The 23827-nt window shown below is 47.4% G+C and overlaps 2 protein-coding genes across 3 annotated transcripts in view; both read left to right on the forward strand.

The window, feature by feature from the left end:
• Positions 1 to 13099, forward strand: part of ANKRD35 (ankyrin repeat domain 35) — a 165517-nt gene extending 152418 nt beyond the window's left edge. For both annotated transcript variants that reach the window (XM_068252225.1, XM_068252226.1), the window contains exon 13: positions 12269 to 13099. In XM_068252225.1, the coding sequence (XP_068108326.1) occupies positions 12269 to 12340 (72 nt within the window). In that variant the 3' untranslated portion in view covers positions 12341 to 13099. The remainder of the gene's footprint in view (positions 1 to 12268) is intronic.
• Positions 13100 to 20307: 7208 nt separating this feature from the next.
• Positions 20308 to 23827, forward strand: part of PIAS3 (protein inhibitor of activated STAT 3) — a 51326-nt gene continuing 47806 nt past the window's right edge. Inside the window, exon 1 of the mRNA XM_068254804.1 lies at positions 20308 to 20396. Within this exon, the coding sequence (XP_068110905.1) occupies positions 20308 to 20396 (89 nt within the window). The remainder of the gene's footprint in view (positions 20397 to 23827) is intronic.

The raw sequence follows: 23827 nt of genomic DNA on the forward strand, positions 1-23827 counted from the left end.
GTTACCAGCACAGTGTGGTTCAGTAGAGGAGGAAGCTTTGAAGTTAAGTAGCCGGTCTTGCAGAAGTCACCACCACCAGTAATAATGTCCTCAATGCTTTAAGACTGCCAGAAGATTCCATTTGGGAAACAGTGATAGAGCTGGAGGTCTCATCTTTCTTTATGGACAGTAAACTGTATGAGAAGAGTCCAGACTCCAGAGCCAATTTAACAACCGCTCAGGCTGAAGTTGTAGGAATCGGAGTTTCCAATAGAAAAGCTTTGACCTATAACCAATGGTTTCCAGCAGGAGAGCTGCTAGAGTGTTCACCTCAGGCCTGTAGGGTGAAGCTCCTTTTCACCCTAATTAACATTTTCCAAGTTCTTCAGTGAGAAAAAAAATTATTTGATGTCTCTTTAGGTTTTAATGAGGTAGATATCATCTCTGTAGAGAGGCCAAGATTCTGGAATGCCTCAGTCTTCATGCCAGAAAGTTGAGTATCTCCACATGTATATACATGAAATATCCTCTCCAGACATGAAGTCCTTCTTCTGTGGTAAGAAATAGCTGAGACAGTGACTATACAGTATACTGTATATAACATAAACCACAACAGAAATAGTAATAAAGCATTTACCTACTACAGTAGAACTCAACTAACCCTTCAGTCTCAACCAACCAGCACAAATCTACGGCAGTACTCACAGTGGTGAAGGCCAACTTCTGAGGCTGTTAGTGGGTTCAGCTGTGCTTAAAGAGAAACTCTGACCAAGAATTTAACTTTATCCCAATCAGTAGCCCCCTTTCACATGAGAAATCTATTCCTTTTCACAAACAGACTATCAGGGGGCGCTGTATGGCTGATATTTTGGTGAAACCCCTCCCTGAACCTTGCTGCATTGTGGGAAATGTAGCTGTTAACAGCTGTTTCCAACTGCCAAAAAAGCTTGCAGCAGCTACATCATCTGCCAGCACTAAAAATGTCACCATGTAATAAATGTCAGACTGTAAATCAGAGAGAGGAAAGATTTTACAATGGGCAACCACTGACTAAATCATTTATACATAATTATTGTAAATATGAAGCACTTTTTGTATTACATTATTTTCACTGGAGTTCCTCTTTAAGGACTGGGTACCACGGCTCCCCCAAGGCTAATATACTTTTAATGACTGTATTTTAACACTTAGTACAGAGTTTGTGGTATGTATATAGAGAGTAGAGTATAGTACCATGTTAGTGAGTCCAATTTTTAACACTGAGTCTCAAGCAACCACAAAGCACATTTACCCAGCATCAGCCGATACCCATTGGTGCCGGATAACCGAGACTCTGCTGTACTAAGACAAAAACACTGGAGGTGTAGAAGCCAGCCACAGGAGACACGGAGGTGGTCTTGGTGGAGCAGCAAAATCAGATGTCCATGGTTAGAGGTTTTACATATCGCCGTAGCTTTGGCACGTCTGGTTCCATGGAAGGCCCTGAAGAATAAAGGGTCCCAGCATTGCGATTACTTACACTAGACTAATCACCATTCAGAAAAACAGAACAAAATGAATGAAGCAGATTAAAGTTTAAAAAAAATAAAATATTAGGAAAATGGGGCGTCCTGAAGAGAGAAGGACACAAGAAGAGATAGAAGGAAGATTTTTTTTATGGAGAATAGAATGGGACATCCTCGGGGTAGCAGAGCCGGATCATCCATAAGGCAAACCTAGGCAGTTGCCCAGGGCCTGGAGAGAGTCTAGTGGCCTGTTGGACGCTAGTCCCCCACATCTTACTAAAAAAAGGCAGGCGACCATCCGTGGTGGGCAAAAACTGCTATCTTGCCTAGGTCCCCATGTCACCTTAATCCATTTCTGCAGGGCAGTGAGGCAAAGTGAAACCCAGGTATCCATTCCAGATGTCTTAAAGTGGATCCGAGATAAACTTTTACTCATTGCATAATTGTGTTCCTTTTATATAGTTTATAGGGCATTACTCAAGCCAAATACTTTTTGTTTTGTTTTAATACGCTAATTCCCTATAAACTAAACAAGCCTCGCCCACGCATTCTCCAGAATGCCTCGGCACTCTCAGATCCATGTAGGACGGGCTTATGGGAGCTTACTCTGGGCAGGAGGAGGAGGTTACTAGCCAGAGATTTCAAGGGGAGGAGGGAGGAGGAGTGAAGTTTTCACAGGCTGAGGGCTGGAGATACAGATGAGCTTGCCTGTGACAAACAGAACATGGCTGCTGCCATTGTATCACAGGAATAAATAATCATAAACTGTTGACTGTTAAACTTTAGATAAGATATATAGACAAGTGGATCAGAGTTTTGCATCTCGGATCCACTTTAAGGAGAAACAAGAAAGAAAAAAATCCCTGCACAAGTCTGTCAAACAGAATGAAGCTGGTTTCAAACTTCTGTACAGTATAACAGACCAGCCACAACTTATTTATTTTAAGGATAGTGTAGAAGAGTAATAACTTTGCCATCTGGCCAGCTGTACTGAGGCGTTTCTGCCGGGGGAGATTTCTCTTCACTTCCTATTTTGAAGCCTTGGCTCTGCTCAGAGCTGAACCTTCAGGTTTCCTGTCTCCCTTGGGGTGCATTTTTCTTGTAGTCTTAATGCAAATCCACTAGGGGGAACCAGTGACAAAACCAACAGCTCGTAATGGGTTTATGCTGAATTATCACAAATGTGTGCATGAAATGGAGGCGCTGTGAAAAAAGGGCGCAGACAAAATCCAAAATCCATTATTTTTCGGTAAGGAGTACTAAAATATCGGTTTACTAAGAAATATGGCTTAAAATTAGCAATTGTTTCTAAAGTGATTTTTTTTTTTAATGAATGCACAGGTCGTCCGCTACTGTGCCTGCGTGAGCGCCGCCGTCAATCATCGCACGTGGTGTGACGTGTACTACGCAGGCACAGTAGAGGATGACCTGGCGAGGGCTGGAAGAAGCCCCGGGTAAGTAAATGTCCTTTTTTTTCCAGCTGTTAAGACCTTCCCTTTAACCATAGGCAAACACAGGGGTGGGGGGGGGGGGGATTACAGCTGCCCAAAATCCCCCCCGCAGACCAGGGCAGTGCAGTGTCTGGGGACAGGCACAAGGTGAGACACCAGAATGTCTGCAGGCATCCTGCAGCTCACAGCACCGCCCCCTTTCTTTCCCTACTACAGTTGACTTGGGATGGAGCAGCAGCGTGTGTACAGAGCATGGAGCAGCAGTGTGCGTACAGAGCATGGAGCAGCAGCGTGTGTACAGAGCATGGAGCAGCAGTGTGTGTACAGAGCATGGAGCAGCAGCGTGTGTACAGAGCATGGAGCAGCACGTGTGTACAGAGCATGGAGCAGCAGCGTGTGTACAGTGCATGGAGCAGCAGCGTGTGTACAGAGCATGGAGCAGCAGTGTGTGTACAGAGCATGGAGCAGCAGCGTGTGTACAGAGCATGGAGCAGCAGTGTGCGTACAGAGCATGGAGCAGCAGCGTGTGTACAGAGCATGGAGCAGCAGTGTGCGTACAGAGCATGGAGCAGCAGCGTGTGTACAGAGCATGGAGCAGCAGTGTGTGTACAGAGCATGGAGCAGCAGCGTGTGTACAGTGCATGGAGCAGCAGCGTGTGTACAGAGCATGGAGCAGCAGCGTGTGTACAGTGCATGGAGCAGCAGCGTGTGTACAGAGCATGGAGCAGCAGCGTGTGTACAGAGCATGGAGCAGCAGCGTGTGTACAGAGCATGGAGCAGCAGCGTGTGTACAGAGCATGGAGCAGCAGCGTGTGTTCAGAGCATGGAGCAGCAGTGTGTGTACAGAGCATGGAGCAGCAGTGTGTGTACAGGGCATGGAGCAGAAGCGTGTGTACAGAGCATGGAGCAGCAGCGTGTGTTCAGAGCATGGAGCAGCAGTGTGTGTACAGAGCATGGAGCAGCAGTGTGTGTACAGGGCATGGAGCAGAAGCGTGTGTACAGGGCATGGAGCAGCAGCGTGTGTACAGAGCAGGGAGCAGCAGCGTGTGTACAGAGCATGGAGCAGCAGTGTGTGTACAGGGCATGGAGCAGAAGCGTGTGTACAGGGCATGGAGCAGAAGCGTGTGTACAGGGCATGGAGCAGCAGCGTGTGTACAGGGCATGGAGCAGCAGCGTGTGTACAGTGCATGGAGCAGCAGCGTGTGTACAGAGCATGGAGCAGCAGTGTGTGTACAGAGCATGGAGCAGCAGTGTGTGTACAGGGCATGGAGCAGAAGCGTGTGTACAGGGCATGGAGCAGCAGCGTGTGTACAGAGCAGGGAGCAGCAGCAGTAGCAGTGTGTGATCAGAGCACAGAGCAGCAGCGTGTGTACAGAGCATGGAACTTAGAGTCAGGTATGAGCACAGCCCTGTACCCTGTGTGAATGCTTCACTTTCCCATTCATTACAGATTTCGGCTGTCCTCATTATTATCTGCATCCAAACTGCTCCTGATCGATCCCGTTGTCGATCGGGAACTGATGGAACATTTAGGAAATGATTGTCAGATCCTGTCAGTCAGATGGGAAATTGCATTATGTGTGCCCGGTATGATGTCCTACCATATTATTATATTGTTTTGTGTGTGGCTGAGGGAGACCTTTCAGGAATCCCCCACTTGAAAATCCTGGGTTTGCCCCTGCTTTAACGTATTATTATTAATAGGAGGGCTATTCGGCCCCTTTATACGTTTCTGGTGGCTCTGGGTAATCATAAGCTGTCTGGGTGTTCCCTTATGAGAAAACAAAATCCCAGAGATAGGGAATCGAGAAACTGAGCTCACCCAAGGTGAGGCAGGAAATCTGGGTGCCTGCTAGTGGTGGAAGTTTAAAATTATTGGCCAAACCAAGAGGCAGGGGCAAGAAGAGGAAAACGATCCATTAATCGAAATGCCTTCCAACATCAAAACTAATGTAATTAATTTGACAACAGTTGATCTACCTGATGGAGTCGAGAGCCTCCTTAATAAGGGCCTAAGTTTCTCCTTGACACAACAATTTGACTACTCCCGTTTCAAGGTCGACCTCTATAAAGGAGTGAGGAAACTCAATATGCAACATCACTTCGGGAAAATGAATACAGAAGATACGCTATTACTGAGAAGTTCTGAAAAAGTTGATCTAACTTCTGTAGGAACTCTAGGGTTTAGCCCTACAGGCTCATTGAAAGAAATTCAACTTGGCGAAATTACAGCTCTGAACGAACTTTTGGTAGAATCAGCACTGGTTGATGTACCGGTAACTGAGGACACAAAGTTCAGGCCTTGTAGGTCCATTATGCCTTTCCCGACACAAGCAGGCTCATGCATTGACCAATTCGAAAAACAAATTGATAATGAAATTAAGGCCCTACTCTACCCCATGTCAGCCCCCAACTTATCCCCGGTAGAGAGTAATGCTTTGCGGTGGTTGAGGAAACGTCCCGACCTCACTATTCGCAAAGCAGACAAAGGAGGATCAGTGGTGATCTTGTCTACAGAGAAATACAAAATGGAAGCTGAGAGACAGCTGTCTGACACTTCCATTTACAAACCACTGAAAAAAGATCCTACCACAATGTACCACTCTGCTCTGAGATCACTGTTGAGGAGAGGAGCCGAACAAGGCTTCCTCACTCATGCATTAGCTAACAACCTTCTCCCTGCTTTTCCAGTTAAACCCGTCTGGTACTGCCTTCCTAAGATCCATAAATCCCTGACCGATCCCCCAGGCCGACCAATTGTTTCAGGCCTGGGGGCGGTCACGGAGAGACTTTCCAGGTACCTGGACCACATCCTCCGGCCTTTACTTCTTCATGTCCCCTCACATCTTGGAGACACCATAGATGTGCTGGAGGGCCTTGAGTCCTCATCGTGGTTTGAGGGAGACCTGTTGGTGACCATTGATGTCACTAGCCTCTATAGTAGAATCCCACATGCTGATGGTATCAGTGCCGTGAGGATGTTCCTTGACAGATACACTGCAAAGGATGCTTCTTACAATGCGTTTGTGTGCGAATGTTTGGAATTCATTCTCTCCCATAACGCCTTTTTATTTGGGGACGCTTGGTACCAGCAGGTCTCCGGTACAGCGATGGGGACTCCGGTCGCTTGTACCTATGCCAACCTGTTTTTAGGGGCATGGGAAGAACTTTACATTCATTCCCCCAATAATCCTTATCGCTCGGCTTTGAGGATGTGGTCCAGGTACGTGGACGATGTCTTGATCTTTTGGTCGGGTGGTATTCCACTTTTGCAAGGCTTTTTGGAGTATTTAAACTGTAATGACGTCAACATGCTCTTCACTATGGAATGGTCAGTTGACAAGGTCAGCTTTCTTGATCTGGAACTGGCCATCTCAGATGGGAAAATTGTTACAAAGGGTTTTCGTAAACCTACCTCCTCCAATACCATCTTACATAGCAAAAGCTACCACCCTCAGCACGTTATCACCTCCCTCCCCTACGGCCAATTCCTGCGACTCCGCAGGAATAATAGCACACTTCAAGACTTCCTCCAACAGGCAGAAGAATTGAAACAAAGACTCCTCATTCGAGGATATGAAGCAAAAAATCTTGATCTGGCCATTAATAGGGCCCTTGTTAAGGAAAGACCAGACCTTATCAAGAGGAGAAGGCGAGATAACACAACTAAACAGTCAGGGGTTTTCTCGTTTGACTTTTCCCCTATGGCCAATCAAATTAAATGGGCCTTCAGTAGAAATTGGTCTCTTCTCTTGGAAGACCCGACTCTTAAAAGTATTCTACCTCCTCAACCCCTAATCACCTTTAAGAAAGCACCAACTATTGGTGATCTTTTGGTGCATAGTGATTTTCGCGAGCATCCACAACGCACTTGGCTGAGCGATTTTGCTTCCATAGGCAACCATAGATGCGGCTTCTGTAAAGCCTGCCGGTTCATGAGAACTGGCAAGTCTTTTACTTTAGGCCCAGTGCAACACAACATCACATTTTTTGCCACCTGTAGAACTAAATTTGTTGTGTACGCTCTGTGGTGCCCATGCCACAGATTCTACATTGGCAAAACCACCAGGATGGTGAAGGAACGCATCCTGGAGCACATACGCTTGCTTCCCAAAAACAAAGGGTGCCCAAGGATCGTTGAACACATGTCAACTGTTCACCAAAGCAATCCCAATCTCTTGTCATTTGCTTGCATTGAGTCCTGTGATGCCCCCCGTAGAGGAGGCGACAGGAAAAAATTATTGCTCAGACAAGAGGCGCATTGGATCCTACGCACTGATGCAATGGGTTCCTTGGGTCTTAACGACTATGTAGATCTGGCCTGTTTTCTTGACCCCTGATCATTCTTCCAGGGGTTCTTCGTGTTCCTTTTATGAACCCCTGTACATTCTCCCTAGGTCGCTTCTTGTTGCCCTTACAATCCTTCAGCGGTTCCTTTTCCTCAATTTTTTTATCTATGTTCCTCTTACCAACATTATGTGATGGTTTTTAACGGAATCATATTAAATTATAATTTAAATCAACGAATCAATAAATTTGTTCTATTGGGGAGGATGGGCCGCTTGAGGGATTGTCTGTCTCTCTCCACTTGGTGGCCGTTCTGCGATCTGCAGCCTCTCTTCTACTTGGTGTATCCAAGCACCCTTTCCCTCTTCTTTTCCCTTTTTCATCCTTGTTATTCCCCACTCACACCCCACCACCTTCCACTCTTTTCTTCTTGGGTATCACTTGTTATCCTCCTCTTCCCCTCCCTGGCTCTGCCATACCCTGCAGCTCAGCATTTATGCATTGTGCTTCAGTCCTTGGTGGAAATGGTCCACCCATCTACTTGGAGTGCATCCACTACTAGTTGCCTCCCCTCGATGTCTCCATCTGTTTTGGCAACACCGAGGTTGTTATGGTTTCTATCAGGCACGCGATTTGAGCGCGTCACAGCAGCTCCGTGTGCCGTAAAGGCTGAAGTGGGTTAGGATTAGTTAGCGTGCACGCACGTCATCTTGACGCGTGCACGCGACTGTCCTTGCGGTATTGTTCCCGCCCCCACCAGTGACGCTTGCGAGCTAACTAGCGTGAGCGGACGTCACCTTGACGCGTACATGCGACAGCGCATGCGTCACTTTATGCGTTCCACTATGCTCAGCTGGGGACTGGCCATTTCTGGCCAGCAGTTCCAGTAGGGGCGGATCCAACTGCGGCGGACCGGAAGTATTCTTCCAACACGCTTTAAATGCCCCGCCGCTCTTCCAGCATTTGTTGCACCTGCACCTTAGAGAAAGCTTGGCGTAAGCCACGCGAAACGGTCGTCGGGCCGTGCACCCTCTGGCACCCACCACCGCTGCCTCCCACCCACACCCAGGTACCAAGTCAGACATACTTTTTTTGGCACCACCGCCATTGTTTGCCATTATGCTTGGATGTTATGCTCTGCTATGTTCATCATGACCATCTTTTTTATGCCACTGTCTACTTATTGTTGCTGTATTAAACACTATAGTGCCGGATCTTCTTCATGCTACTTTTTTGTTGAGCGTGTGTACAGAGCATGGAGCAGCACGTGTGTACAGAGCATGGAGCAGCAGCGTGTGTACAGTGCATGGAGCAGCAGCGTGTGTACAGAGCATGGAGCAGCAGTGTGTGTACAGAGCATGGAGCAGCAGCGTGTGTACAGAGCATGGAGCAGCAGTGTGCGTACAGAGCATGGAGCAGCAGCGTGTGTACAGAGCATGGAGCAGCAGTGTGCGTACAGAGCATGGAGCAGCAGCGTGTGTACAGAGCATGGAGCAGCAGTGTGTGTACAGAGCATGGAGCAGCAGCGTGTGTACAGTGCATGGAGCAGCAGCGTGTGTACAGAGCATGGAGCAGCAGCGTGTGTACAGTGCATGGAGCAGCAGCGTGTGTACAGAGCATGGAGCAGCAGCGTGTGTACAGAGCATGGAGCAGCAGCGTGTGTACAGAGCATGGAGCAGCAGCGTGTGTACAGAGCATGGAGCAGCAGCGTGTGTTCAGAGCATGGAGCAGCAGTGTGTGTACAGAGCATGGAGCAGCAGTGTGTGTACAGGGCATGGAGCAGAAGCGTGTGTACAGAGCATGGAGCAGCAGCGTGTGTTCAGAGCATGGAGCAGCAGTGTGTGTACAGAGCATGGAGCAGCAGTGTGTGTACAGGGCATGGAGCAGAAGCGTGTGTACAGGGCATGGAGCAGCAGCGTGTGTACAGAGCAGGGAGCAGCAGCGTGTGTACAGAGCATGGAGCAGCAGTGTGTGTACAGGGCATGGAGCAGAAGCGTGTGTACAGGGCATGGAGCAGAAGCGTGTGTACAGGGCATGGAGCAGCAGCGTGTGTACAGGGCATGGAGCAGCAGCGTGTGTACAGTGCATGGAGCAGCAGCGTGTGTACAGAGCATGGAGCAGCAGTGTGTGTACAGAGCATGGAGCAGCAGTGTGTGTACAGGGCATGGAGCAGAAGCGTGTGTACAGGGCATGGAGCAGCAGCGTGTGTACAGAGCAGGGAGCAGCAGCAGTAGCAGTGTGTGATCAGAGCACAGAGCAGCAGCGTGTGTACAGAGCATGGAACTTAGAGTCAGGTATGAGCACAGCCCTGTACCCTGTGTGAATGCTTCACTTTCCCATTCATTACAGATTTCGGCTGTCCTCATTATTATCTGCATCCAAACTGCTCCTGATCGATCCCGTTGTCGATCGGGAACTGATGGAACATTTAGGAAATGATTGTCAGATCCTGTCAGTCAGATGGGAAATTGCATTATGTGTGCCCGGTATGATGTCCTACCATATTATTATATTGTTTTGTGTGTGGCTGAGGGAGACCTTTCAGGAATCCCCCACTTGAAAATCCTGGGTTTGCCCCTGCTTTAACGTATTATTATTAATAGGAGGGCTATTCGGCCCCTTTATACGTTTCTGGTGGCTCTGGGTAATCATAAGCTGTCTGGGTGTTCCCTTATGAGAAAACAAAATCCCAGAGATAGGGAATCGAGAAACTGAGCTCACCCAAGGTGAGGCAGGAAATCTGGGTGCCTGCTAGTGGTGGAAGTTTAAAATTATTGGCCTTAATTCTGGTTGCTATGTGAGGTAAATATTTTTTGTAGGTAAAATACCTCGAGGCGTTTACCTCTTTATATAGCAATTCTGAAAGATTTTTCTCCATTTCTGAACATGAGGTAAAACATGAGGTAAATGCATAAAGTGAGGTATAACATGAAGTATTTCAGCACTAAGCATGCAGTAAATAAATAATAGTAGTCTTTAATTGTCTTCCATAAGTTAGGATTTGGATTTGTCTTCCATAAGTTTGGAAGATTTTTTTTTTTTTTATTTGAGGTGTATTTGATTATGTAGCAACCTATGAAAAGTATAATTATAGGCATCCCTTATAAAAAAAATAAAAAAATAAAAAAATCAGTAAATATTTGGAGTTTTATTTCCACGATTCTTTTCTATTACAAACAACCTGAATAGGAACGACACTAAAACAGCAATAGGAAGGAACTCCACTAAAAACTGCAAAATGCATGCAAATTGACTTTACCTACAGGTACAGGCAGGTCTTAAAGAGACACTGAAGCGGAAAACAAATTATGATATTATGATTTGTATGTGTAGTACAGCTAAGAAATAAAACATTAAGATCAGATACATAAGTCTAATTGTTTCCAGTACAGGAAGAGTTGAGAAACTCCAGTTGTTATCTCTATGCAAACAAGCCATTAAGCTCTCCGACTAAGTTAGTCGTGGAGAGGGCTGTTATCTGACTTTTATTATCTCAACTGTAAGTGAACTGTTTACTTTTTCTCTGCTAGAGGAGAGGTCATTACTTCACAGACTGCTCTGAAAGACTCATTTTGAATGCTGAGTGTTGTGTAATCTGCACATATTATAGAATGATGCAATGTTAAAAAAAACACTAGGAGCCTGATTCACAAAGCGGTGCTAACAGTTAGCACCCTGGTGAAAAGCCCTTGATCACGCCTAAACTCAGTTTAGGCGTGATAAGTTTAGGTGTGATAAGTTTAGGCATGATAAGTTTAGGTGTGATAAGTTTAGGTGTGATAAGTTTAGGCATGATAAGTTTAGGTGTGATAAGTTTAGGTGTGATAAGTTTAGGCATGATAAGTTTAGGTGTGATAAGTTTAGGCATGATAAGTTTAGGTGTGATAAGTTTAGGCATGATAAGTTTAGGTGTGATAAGTTTAGGCATGATAAGTTTAGGCGTGATAAGTTTAAGCACCAACTGGGTTAGCACCGCAGTGCACAGCTGATCAAAAGTTTTGCGCTAGCAAAGTCTGGTGCACTTCGCATAGAGTTTAATGGCGCTGCTTTGCGTGCGGGACTTTGCACACTATCTACACTTATCTAAACTTAGCATGCCTAAACTTATCACACCTAAACTTATGCCTAAACTGGCTTTTCACCAGCGTGGTGCAATGGTTATCACGCCTAAAGTCTCTAACTGGGTTAGCACCGCTTTGTGAATCGAGCCCTATATACCTGAAAATAAAAGTATGAGAATATTTTCTTTGCTGCTAATCTTCTAGTAATTATTCATAGTACACAACCAATTCACTATATCATATATTTTTTTCCCGCTTCAGTGTCTCTTTAAACTGATCGGTAAATTATGTGCTAACATGTCCCCTAATTTCCATCAGAATAGCTATTTTTGGTAAATTACCTCATGGATTACCTCATAATTTACCTCATGAGATAAAACATGACTAAAACCTACCAGAATTGCTAAATGTCATTACCTCATGAGGTAAATTACCTCATACGAGGTACTTTGTTTGATAACCCTACCAGAATTGAGGCCAATGTATTTTTTTAATAATTTTCGCGACGGGGACAGTTTAGGGTAGCCCGGGGGGAGGAAGGCTTAAGGTTTGCCCCATGGGGGGGTTTATGGGTTTCTGCGGTGGGGACGGTTAAGGTTAGACGTGGGGTAGGAAGGTTACGGTCAGCCGCGGGTGAGCTGGTATGCGGTTTAAGGTTAGGCGTCAGAAGGAGAAGGGGGGTAAACATGGAAGCTTGGTGCAGGGCGTTTCAGCCGAGTGACAACTGGCAGAGATGGATTAAAATGTATTGGGGCCCTAGGCAAGATAGTTGATTTGGGACCCGCTTGTGGTCCTTTCGGTAAGCTGAAGTGGAGAGAGGTCAGAGAAGGTGGCAGGTGGGCCCCTTGATACCCACTAGGCCCCAAGCACCTGCCTAGGTTGCCTGGTGGATAATCCTGCTCTGACAACTGGTGCTCGGTTCACTTTTAAGAGGGGTACGAGAAGCAGTGGGTGATCCTAACGGTTTCTCTCCTCTCTCCTGCAGGGATACATGGATGAAGACGTACATCTGACGCTACGCTGGATCCTGAAGATGCAGAATGATCTGGTTTACTGATGGGGGTCGTTTATGACTGCACTACAAAAAGGGCGGAACATGCCAGTCGTCCTCCCAGCTTTATACAGACTGTATCATGTCCAAGGGGAAGAGGACACTGAGGAATTGTGCCGGGCAACCTAGACAAGGACTTCCGACCCATAAACTGCGGGCTCTTCATAGAGCGGCAGTGCAGTATCTGCACACCGGGTGCCTGCATGAGAAGATGTGCAACAAGTGCCATTATGTACAGGACTTATCTTCTCAGCGGAACGCCAGCCAAATCTTTTTTTATTACTCTGGGCAGGTGGGTGAGGGTGAGAACCTCTGTGCTGCCATCTGGGATATGTGCCCTCAAGAGAGGCAAGACAGACGAAGGTCACTGGAATTCTGGGAGATTTATCCTGAGCAGCTTTCCCAGTGACCAGAGGCGTAACTAGAGGAGAGCAGCCCCTGCAATCACAGGAGGGCCCAGAGCTGTAGGGGTCCCCCAACTACTAGCCTTCCCTTCCCCCGATACAGAGGATTATACTTCAGATCAGGTGTTTGTGTGGCTACACTTGTTATGGGTGTGAAGATCATGATGGCAACACTTGTGTTATGACCCTTGTGAGATGGGCCCCAAGGCCGTAAAAGGCACCAAGGGGAGGCAAGGGAATATTAGGGGGCCCCATGAATTGTAGTTACGCCACGCCAGTGACACGTATTACAGAGCCGAGAGGTGGGGGTGAATGTAATCAATGAGGGGACCGACAACAATAAAATCTGATCACTTTGCAATATATGTTAATGTTACTTACAGTTCGAATAAGCCAGCAGTAGCTACATAGGGCCCTTCGACCCAAACCAAACCACAAGCTGCCCTTCTCCAACCCAAATAGTTCACACTGCAAATAGAAATGTGCGGCGCCATGTTAGTCATAGACAGTAATGGTTGTAGTATGGCTTATTGTTAATGCCTCATTTCCAGGACTGATTGTCTTTTTCTAATGAATGCCTCCTTCTATAGTTGCCCCCTCAAAATAACATTACAGCCCCCTTCCCCCCTTACAAGGACCTAAATTGTGTTACCCCAATGTTCTGTCATACTTCCCTGGTTCTCCAAGACACTCAAGAGCAATACTGGCTTCATTTGGCACTATATTGGCTCTTGCCCCTCCCAAAACTGCCCACATCACATCCCAGGAGCCCAGGGTCACCCCCACTGCCCAATACTCTGGGAGGGGAGAGGTCACTGGCTGACGAGCTGAAGAGACTCTAATTTCAGAAGCTTTCATCACATTACCCTGCTGCCAAACTGGCCCAATACTCTAAACCCAAAGATTAACTCGTCCAGGGCTGTGTTTACATCTCATCAGCCTATAGGCACATACTTTCTGGTGCTCAAACTACATGCTCCGCCAAAGCCACAAATCCTAACAAGGGCTAGATTTATGCAATGACCACATAGGCCATGGCCTAGATCCCCCAGCACCCAAGGCAGAAAGTGTACCCTGCATCCATTCAACATGGATTGCTTGCTCAGGCCTTGGTAACATCAGTTCCCCCCTCAATCCCTTGTTCAGGCTAATATTGAGAGGCACTCCCTGGCACCCCCTCCCCTTTCAAATCAACACCGGCTTGCAGCTTGATATTACTCAGGCTAAAGTGCTGTATTTGGATGTTACACATGGAAGAGGGGGCTGCACATGGAATGGGAAGGGCTACTGAACATGGATGTTACACATGGAAGAGGGGGCTGCACATGGAATGGGAGGGGGGCTACTGAACATGGATGTTACACATGGAAGAGGGGGCTGCACATGGAATGGGAGGGGGCTGCTGTACATGGATACACATGGAAGAGGGGGCTGCACATGGAATGGGAGGGGCTACTGTACATGAATGTTACACATGGAAGAGGGGGCTGCACATGGAATGGGAGGCGTTGCTGCATATGGATGTTACACATGGAATGGGAGGGGGGGGGGGGGAGGCTACACATGGAATGGGAGGGACTGCTGTGCATGGATGATACACACGAAAGAGGGGGCTGCACGTGGAATGGGAGAGGCTGCTGCACATAGATGATACACATGGAAGAGAGGGCTGCACATGGAATGGGAGAGGACCGCTGTACATGGATGTTACACATGGAAAAGGGGGCTGCACATGGAATGGGAGGGGCTGCTGTACATAGATGCTACACATGGAAGAAGGGGCTGCCCATGGAATGGGAGGGGCTGCTGTACATGGATGTTACACATGGAAGAGAGGGCTGCACATGGAATGGGAGGGGTTGCTGCATATGGATGTTACACATGGAAGAGGGGGCTGCACATGGAATGGAGGGGCTGCTGTACATGGATGTTACACATGGAAGAGGGGGCTGCACATGGAATGGGAGGGGCTGGTGTACATGGATGTTACACATGGAAGAGGGGGCTGCACATGGAATGGGAGGGGCTGCTGTACATGGATGTTACACATGGAAGAGGAGGCTGCACATGGAATGGGAGGGGTTGCTGCATATGGATGTTACACATGGAAGAGGGAGCTGCACATGGAATGGAGGGGCTGCTGTACATGGATGTTACACATGGAAGAGGAGGCTGCACATGGAATGGGAGGGGGACTGCTGTACATGGATGTTACACATGGAAGAGGGGGCTGCACATGGAATGGGAGGGGGCTGCTGTACATGGATACACATGGAAGAGGGGGCTGCACATGGAATGGGAGGGGCTACTGTACATGAATGTTACACATGGAAGAGGGGGCTGCACATGGAATGGGATGCGTTGCTGCATATGGATGTTACACATGGAAGAGGGGGCTGCACATGGAATGGGAGGGGCTGCTGTACATGGATGTTACACATGGAAGAGGAGGCTGCACATGGAATGGGAGGGGGACTGCTGTACATGGATGCTACACATGGAAGAGGGGGCTGCACATGGAATGGGAGGGGCTGCTGTACATGGATGCTACACATGGAAGAGGGGTCTGCACATGTAATGAGAGGGGGCACAGTGGAATCGCTTGGTGTGAATCAGCCCTTAGGCCTTATTTTAAGAGTGAAGTCTTATTTTTCCATGAATAAAAATCGAGATTTATTCTTGAACATTTATGGAACTCTAGTCATCCCATTCCAAAACATCATCAGAACTCTTCAAATCAGTGAGGATCGCCTGTATGTAACTACAATTTGTAAATGCAATTGATTTTTGTAAAATCATTCCTAATTTCGTTTCATTTTCGCACAATTTTCACATAATTTGGTGCCAACTTTGGCGGTGAATAGCAAAGCTCCTATACATGTTATTGTCACCAAATTGCTACACATGTTACAGAGAACCCGGGGCAGTGCAGCAGGAGGGGCAGATGAGACGCAGAGGCACATTCTCTGCCTCATGACATGCCTGTGTCCCCACACTGCTGCTCTCTTCCCCCCCCCCCACGCCACACTATAGCCCCCCCAAGATTGGCAACAATAATGGTCGCTAATCTCAAGGGGAAAGGAGGAGAGGGATTCCCTGCTCAAAACGCCCACTGGGGGAGTTCTTGCAGGCTTCTCGCAGCTGCCATTGGGCAGCTGTCTCTCTCTGGCCACGCCCCCTACCGCTCCCCCGCCTCCCTGCATGGTGAGAAAGCAGTTCGTTCTCTTTCCAGCGTTGGGAGCCCAGAGGTCACGAAAGTGAAAGTAAGGAAATGCGGGCCAATGGAGCGGCGGAGAAAACTTACAGCTTAAAACATTGTTCCTTTGCATTTTTAAATGATCACAATTACAGACAAAATTGATTATGATTTTTCCTGAAATTTCGCCTAACAATTTTGCATTGTAATTGTGAATATTGATGGGAAAATACGTCTATGCGAAATTCGTACTTATCACTACTTCAAACCCTGAATTCCATCAAAAATTTGACCTTTTTATTTTTTACCATTTCCCAAGAGCCCTACACTAACCGACCCTTATTGTTTTGGGTCTTGTGGGGTCCTTTAAATAAAATTCTTTTGGGGGGGATGTCTGCTTATATTGGGGAAGGTTCTATCTTTCCTGCTGCAGAGCATTCTAATGCCAATCCGTTTTACTTGGTTACTTGTATACCACGGCTGCCTGGACTCTATGTACATTGAGTATTTTATGAACTGTAACAAGGGCTTATTTTGGGGTAGAGCTTCTGTTTTACTCAAAAATCCTGGAAAAATCCTGCTGGGGCTTATATTCGGGGTAGATCTCATTTTGGGGAAACCAGAGAAGCTCTGAGATTTTCTCCTGCTGCATTTACTGCAACTTTCTCCAGATACTGTACCTCTTTCTATCCTCCACCAGGGAGCACTATTTCCATTGTAAAGAGATCTGACACTACAACAAACAGCATTTGTAAAAAGCTTTTCTCCCCTAGGACACAAAGCCCATAAGCATGGGCTCCGACCAGTAATTGGTTGATTGGTAAATTGTGGTACAGAGGAAGAATTCTACAAGTCCACAAATGCCAGGCTAAACAGGTGGCTTTTCAGTCTGGATTTGACTAACTCCAGGGATGGGGCTGTCTTTACTGGGTGTGGTAGGGAATTCCAAAGGGTAGGGGCAGCATGACAGAAAACTCTGGCTCCAAAGGTGTTGAAGTGCACTCCGACAGAGGGGACAAAATGGACAATCCCTTGAAAGTTACGCAACAAAGACAGATTTTAAATTATTACAGAAGATCCTTTTCGATCGTCTAGCATCAGTAAAGCAGCCCTATGTTATTGCCTTCTAAATTTGTACCAAATTAGCACTAGTGATTCCTATTCACTCACTCATTGTCCCCTCCTCTCTCCATACAACAGAACAGTATGCCCAGCTGTAGCCAAGTAATACATACCGCACTGTATCCTAATACGGTTGCCCTAACAATCATCTTACAATTTTCGGGGGGGGGGGGGGGGGGCGACGGTTCGGACAGACAGAGATTGAATATCTGTGGGCCAAGTTTACTTGTGTAATGTGCCTTGTCTATAACTATCATGTATAAATATCCAAAGTGCCAGAAAAACACTAAAATTATATTCTAATTATTCAGTTTCATATGTTTTTTCTTTTTAATGTGTATAATTAATACAAGAGTAACTTATAGATGTTTGTATCTCGTTCCATTAAATATTAATGAAAAAGGGAAAATTTAAAATACTGTGTGACCGATTTATTCAATAAGCAAACGAACATTCAGCTATCAGATCATTATGCCTAATACACACGCTACGATTTTCCATGCGAACGATGGAACCGATTGATAAAATCCGTCATGTCCGATATTGCTCCTGATCGTTTCCACGCTCGATTTCTCATAGCGGCGAATGGAAAAAGATAAGAAAAACGAATGAAGATAAGCGAATCGAGTGTAGAATCGTGCGGAAAAAACGATCGGGACGGAAAATCGTACCGTGTGTGCCCAGCATTAGGCATGGTACACACAATGCAATTTCCCATCAGATCGATGGGTCGAAGCAATAATTTCCGACAGATCCAATCAGATTTCCGATTGTTTCTCTGATTGATTTTAAACAGAAGTGATCATAAAATTCGATCAGATCGGACCTGTTGGAAATTATCCTATCCATCGATCTGATGGGAAATTGCATGGTGTGTACTAGACATTATAGCAGTGATGGCTAACCTTGGCACCCCAGCTGTGACAAAACTACAAATCCCACCATGCTTCTGCCTCCCCGAGCTATGCTTAGAGTTGTCAGAGCTGCAATGCCTCATGGGACTTGTAGTTCCACCCCAGCTGGAGTGCCAAGGTTAGCCATCACTGCATTATAGGAAGCTAATGCTTATATATATTTTTTTTCCGCAAGCTGATGATACCTAAAGGGGGGAGGGGCTCCCTGGCTACCTATATGGGGGTTCTATGGCCACCAAAACGGGGGGAGTGGGGGTCGGGGGGGGATTTTTTATAATACAGGGGGCTTCTCTAAGCTAACTAATACTGGGGCCTCTGGCTAGCTATATTGGGGGCTGCTCCTCTGGTTACTGCATCAGAGTAGTGCTCCTGAGTCTATGGAAGGAGGGGAGCAATTAATGCTACCTTACCCTGGTAGCTCTGTCGCCTAGAGACTTGCCTGTATGGAGGCTGCCATATTTCCTTTTAAACAATGCACATTGCCTGGCTGTCCTGCTGATGCTCCCCCTCTAAGGCTGCATACACACATCCAATTTTGATTGGCCAATGGGTGGCACATTTTACGACTTCCATGTGGTATGAAAGCTTACCTACACAATCTATTTATAGTATTCAAAATCTGTTGGCTCTCATACTACATTGAGGTGTTAAAATTGGTCAGTGATTGGCCAATCAAAATTTGGTGTGTACGCACCTTAATACTTTTAGCGATAGATCCTGAACCAGCATGCACATCAGATGTTTCTGACTGAAGTCTGACTGGATTAGCTTCATGCTTGTTTCTGGTGTGTGATTCAGACATTAATGCAGCCAAAGTGATCAGCAGGGCAGCAAGGCAACTGGTATTGTTAAAAAAAAAAAAAAGAAATAAACACGGCAGCCTTCATAAGCTTCTCGCTTCAAGTGTCCTTTAAAGTGGACCTAAACTTGCACAAAAGTAAAACATAGAGAAATGCACCCTGTATGTATTTAGAGAGTTTAGCCCAGGCATGGGCAAACTTGGCTCTCCAGCTGTTAAGGTACTACAAGTCCCACAATGCATTGCAGGAGTCAGCCACAGTCATGACTCATAAAGGCAAATGCATTGTGGGACTTGTAGGTCCTTAACAGCTGGAGGGCCAAGTTTGCCCATGCCTGATTTAGCCTGTCAAATTCCCCCTCGTCTGTGACTAATCACAACTGTAATTTGATCTCTCAGCTGTGTCCACTCAGGAAACTCGGCAGTCCTTGGCAGAGCAGCTAATTTTTAAACACGGGATGTTAACCCTATGTCTGCTTCCATGAAAGCAGGAAGTAGACACTGCGGATTTAATGCAGGATTTGTATCCACTGTAAAAGTTTTGTAAGACATGTTTTTCTTTAGAGGTTATTATGCTGTTGCTTATCTTTTAGAGCAGAAAGGAGGATCTAAGTTCAGGTCCTCTTTGTTCACCGACCCAGAATGAGCATGCAGATCAGATGCCATGACTCTGGTCTCACTCCATTGGCTGCACACCAGTGCTGACAACATCGAAAGCTTCACTCATTTTCATAATGTAAATATTGGCACTGGAGTTTTGCATTTTAGAACACGAGTAAGATCAGTGATGCAAATACGCCAGAGCCTAATTTTAAGTTATTTTAAGCGCACTCACAGTTGGATCAGACCAGAGCAGATCTAAAAAAAAAAAATCCAAATCATTTGGGAAGAGCCATCTGCGCGGGGGAATTGCAGCTCAGTGTATTGCTGGAGGTGGAAGCCTTGGAAACAAGCAGATGCGTCAACAACAGGGACTGCGGGACGTGGAGCAGCATGCCCCTCTGTGCGTGGAGAGAAAATGAATGATACTGGAGATCGACAGTCCTGGGCGGCACACACGTGTTTACCAGACGCTGAGCGCGGGCGTCCAGACGTGGAGCCCGACAACCACACCGCGCAGCAAAACACAAAGGTAAGCGATAAAAATAACACCCACAAAACAATGCTTCTGTTTCTAAAAATAGGGTTTTTTTTTTTTATGCGGTCATGTGACCTGCAGCAACCCAGGTGAAGGAGTTAACAGCAGGATGCCTCATTTAAAGGAAACATCCAAGCTGTTAAAAAAAAGAGATCCGCTTACCTGGGGCTTCCTCCAGCCCGTAGCAGCCGTTCTGTGCCCTCACACCAAGGTTGGGTTCCGGGTCGGCCTCTTCTGCGCTCCACCGCGCTGGTCACGTGGTCTTTCCAATGTCATCAGGACGGTACTGCGCAGGCGCAGTAGTTCTGCGCCTGCATAGAACTGTCCTGATGACGTCGGAAGGACCACGTGACCCGCGCGGTGGAGCGCAGAAGAGGCCGACCCGGAACCCGACCTGCCAATGACGGCTGCGCCAGCGGAGAAGACCCGGAGCCACCAGAGCTGCGGCGAGGGCACAGGATGGCTGCTACAGGCTGGAGGAAGCCCCAGGTAAGTGGATCTTTTTTTTTTTTTTAACATCCTTTTTTTGGATCACTCCTTTTATGGTCAGAAACACCTGATCTGCTGCATGCTTGTTCAGGGTCTATTGCTAAAACTATAGAGGCAGAGGTTCAGCAGGATAGCCAGGCAACTGGTATTGCTTAGCCACTTGATGACCGCAGTGTTAAACCCCCCTAAAGACCAGGCACTTTTTTTCTGTAGTGGGCTGTGCAGGCATTTCAGCCTCCTGCACAGCCCAGCTAAGGAGTATGGTGATCGGACTCACCTCCTATTTTTGTCCCTAAGGGGACATGCTGCCGGAGGGGTCAGGCATTGGGATCGCTGTCCTATCATAGGCATCAGCTCGTACAGCGCTGCTGGAGACCGCATGTAAACAAAGAGGATTTCTGTCCCCTTTCGTTTACAAGCAGCCTGCTGGCCACGATCGGCGGCTAGCAGGCTAATCACAGAACTCCGTTCCGTGAAGTGGCAGGGAACGATCGCGCATGCCTGCGGCCGTTACCTGGGAAACTGCAGCCCCAGGACTTGTTGCCAATTGGCATTAGGCGGTCCTGGGGCTGCCGCCGCGGTCACACCCATTGGCGTGAGGCGCTCTTAAAGTAGTTAAGAAAATAAGTGCTACTTACCCGGGGCTTCCTCCAGCCCCAAGCTCCCAGCATGTCACTCACCGTAGCTCGCTCCCGGTCCCCGGCGATGACGTCAGGCCGACCTCCAGGTCGGCCTGTACTGCGCCTGCGCGAGCGGCGCTGTCAATCACCACCACATGGGCCGGAGCGGACTGTGCAGGAGTGAGCTGCAGCGAACGGCTGAAGGGAGAGCTGCGGCGAGGGACATGCTGGGAGATTGGGGCTGGAGGAAGCCCCGGGAAAGTAGCACTTATTTTCTTTAGATTGCCTGATAACTCCTTTAAAAGGAAATAAATATGGCAACCATATGCCTCTCACTTCAGTTGTCCTTTAAAGAGAATCTGTATTGTTAAAATCGCACAAAAGTAAACATACCAGTGCGTTAGGGGACATCTCCTATTACCCTCTGTCACAATTTTGCCGCTCCTCGCCGCATTAAAAGTGGTTAAAAACAGTTTTAAAAAGTTTGTTTATAAACAAACAAAATGGCCACCAAAACAGGAAGTAGGTTGATGTACAGTATGTCCACACATAGAAAATACATCCATACACAAGCAGGCTGTATACACTCTTCCTTTTGAATCTCAAGAGATCATTTGTGTGTTTCTTTCCCCCTGCAGCTATCTTCCACTGAAGTGTCAGGCTGTTTCTTCCTGCAGAGTGCAGACAGCTCTGCCTGTATGTAATTCCTCAGTATGTGAAAGCCCAGCCAGCTCAGAGGATGATTTATCCAGCTTGTAAAAGATAAGAGAGCAGAGAGAAGCTGCTCTAATCTAAATAACACACAGGCAGTGTGCAGAGAGGGGCCTGGAGGGGGGAGATGCATCACAGAACAACAACACTGAAGAACTTGGCAGCCTTTCAGACACAGGCTGACAAGTCTGACAAGAGAGAGATAAGTTGATTTATTACAGAGATGGTGATAGTAGAACGTGCTGCAGTAAGCCAGAACACATTAGAATAGCCTTTGGAACTTGTAGGATGATAAAAAACAGGATGCAATTTTTGTTACGGAGTCTCTTTAACCACTTGCCGACCGCGCACTCATACCGCGCGTCGGCAAAGTGGCAGCTGCAGGACCAGCGACGCAGTATTGCGTCGCCAGCTGCAGGCTGATTAATCAGGAAGCAGCCGTTCGCGCGAGCGGCTGCTTCCTGTCAATTCACGGCGGGGGGCTCCGTGAATAGCCTGCGGGCCGCCGATGGCGGCTCGCAGGCTAAATGTAAACACAAGCGGAAATAATCCGCTTTGTTTACATTGTACGGCGCTGTAAGGCAGATCGGCGATCTTCGGCCAATCAGCGCCCGGGGATCGCCGCCATGTGACAGGGGACGTCCTGTCACTGGCTGCACAGGACGGATAGCGTCCTGTGCAGCCCTGATCTCCGGGGGGAGCAGGTAGGAGAGGGAGGGGGGAATTTCGCCGCGGAGGGGGGCTTTGAGGTGCCCCCCCCCCCCCCCCCCGCCAGCAACATGCAGGCAGGAGAGATCGGACCCCCCCAGCACATCATCCCCCTAGTGGGGAAAAAAGGGGGGTGATCTGATCTCTCTGCCTGCTACATGATCTGTGCTGGGGGCTGCAGAGCCCACCCAGCACAGATCACTCAACACAGCGCTGGTCCTTAAGGGGGGGTAAAGGGTGGGTCCTCAAGTGGTTAATGTAGTTCTGAATGTTGCAAAATCCAAATAATGATATTTTTTGGAGGGCACTCTGCCTAATTATGTGGTGTGGGTAGACAGTTTGCCTAATCATGCTGTTTGGGGGCTCAGGACAATTTGACTAAAACCTTGTACACATATTATGCTGGGTACACACGGTGCGTTCCTGCACTCGATGCCCCGCTCCATTCCCGGCCGCTCGATTATTTCCGAGCATTTCCGATCACGTTTCGATGATTGTTAGGTCGATTCTCATGCAAAGTATGCCAAATCGACCTAATGATCCTTCGAAACGGGAATCGGACATGTCGTAAATAATCGAGCGGCCGGGAATCGAGCGGGGCATCGAGTGCAAAAACGCACCATGTGTATCCAGCATTAGATGGCTGTTGGCTGAGACGGCAGCCTCTGCTTAGAATCTAGCTTTTCTACAGCAGCCCCTGAACTCTCGATGTGCCCAGCATAGGCTGTCGGCATTGTTCCCATACTCGACCCCGCCTGCTCAGTCATGCACCGTGCCTTTGGCCCTCCACTCCAGCAGAAGGCATGGTAAGCCTGGTGGCTAGCGACACATCTGTACAATATTGATTCATGATGAATCGGCTTAGAAGGGCTCAGCACTGGAACGGTGGGTTTGAGGAGCCCTTTGGACTATCCAAAGGCTTCCTATACTATTGAGATATTTATTTAAAAAATATGCTTCAGGTACTCTTTAAGAAACAAACACCCCTGGTTCCTCCCCATACACACCCCCAAGGTTCTGATCCAGTTTTGCATGATACCTGAAGAAGAAACAAAGATTTGAAAGTTTGCCAGAAACTACCTACAGTTAAATTTAAACTCAGCGCCTATACATGAAAATATATACTGTATTTTTCAGACTATAAGATGCACTTTTTCTCTCCCAAAATTGGGGAGAAAAAGTTACTGCGTCTTAAAGTCCGAATGTGACAGTGTACCTGTCCGAGCGCTTGTGTTATCAGCATGATGCATTGGTGTTCCTGTGCAGCAAAGCAGCAGCCGCTGTAAGATCAGTAATGCAGGTCTCCTCTTCTCAGGGGTTTTTGTCCCTGTACCAGACCTGTGTCAGCATAATCCGGGCAGAGTGGAACATCTTCAGCCACTATGCTCGCAG

Source organism: Hyperolius riggenbachi, chromosome 9 (assembly GCF_040937935.1).
Source record: "Hyperolius riggenbachi isolate aHypRig1 chromosome 9, aHypRig1.pri, whole genome shotgun sequence".
In the NCBI taxonomy this organism is placed as follows: Eukaryota; Metazoa; Chordata; class Amphibia; order Anura; family Hyperoliidae; genus Hyperolius; species Hyperolius riggenbachi.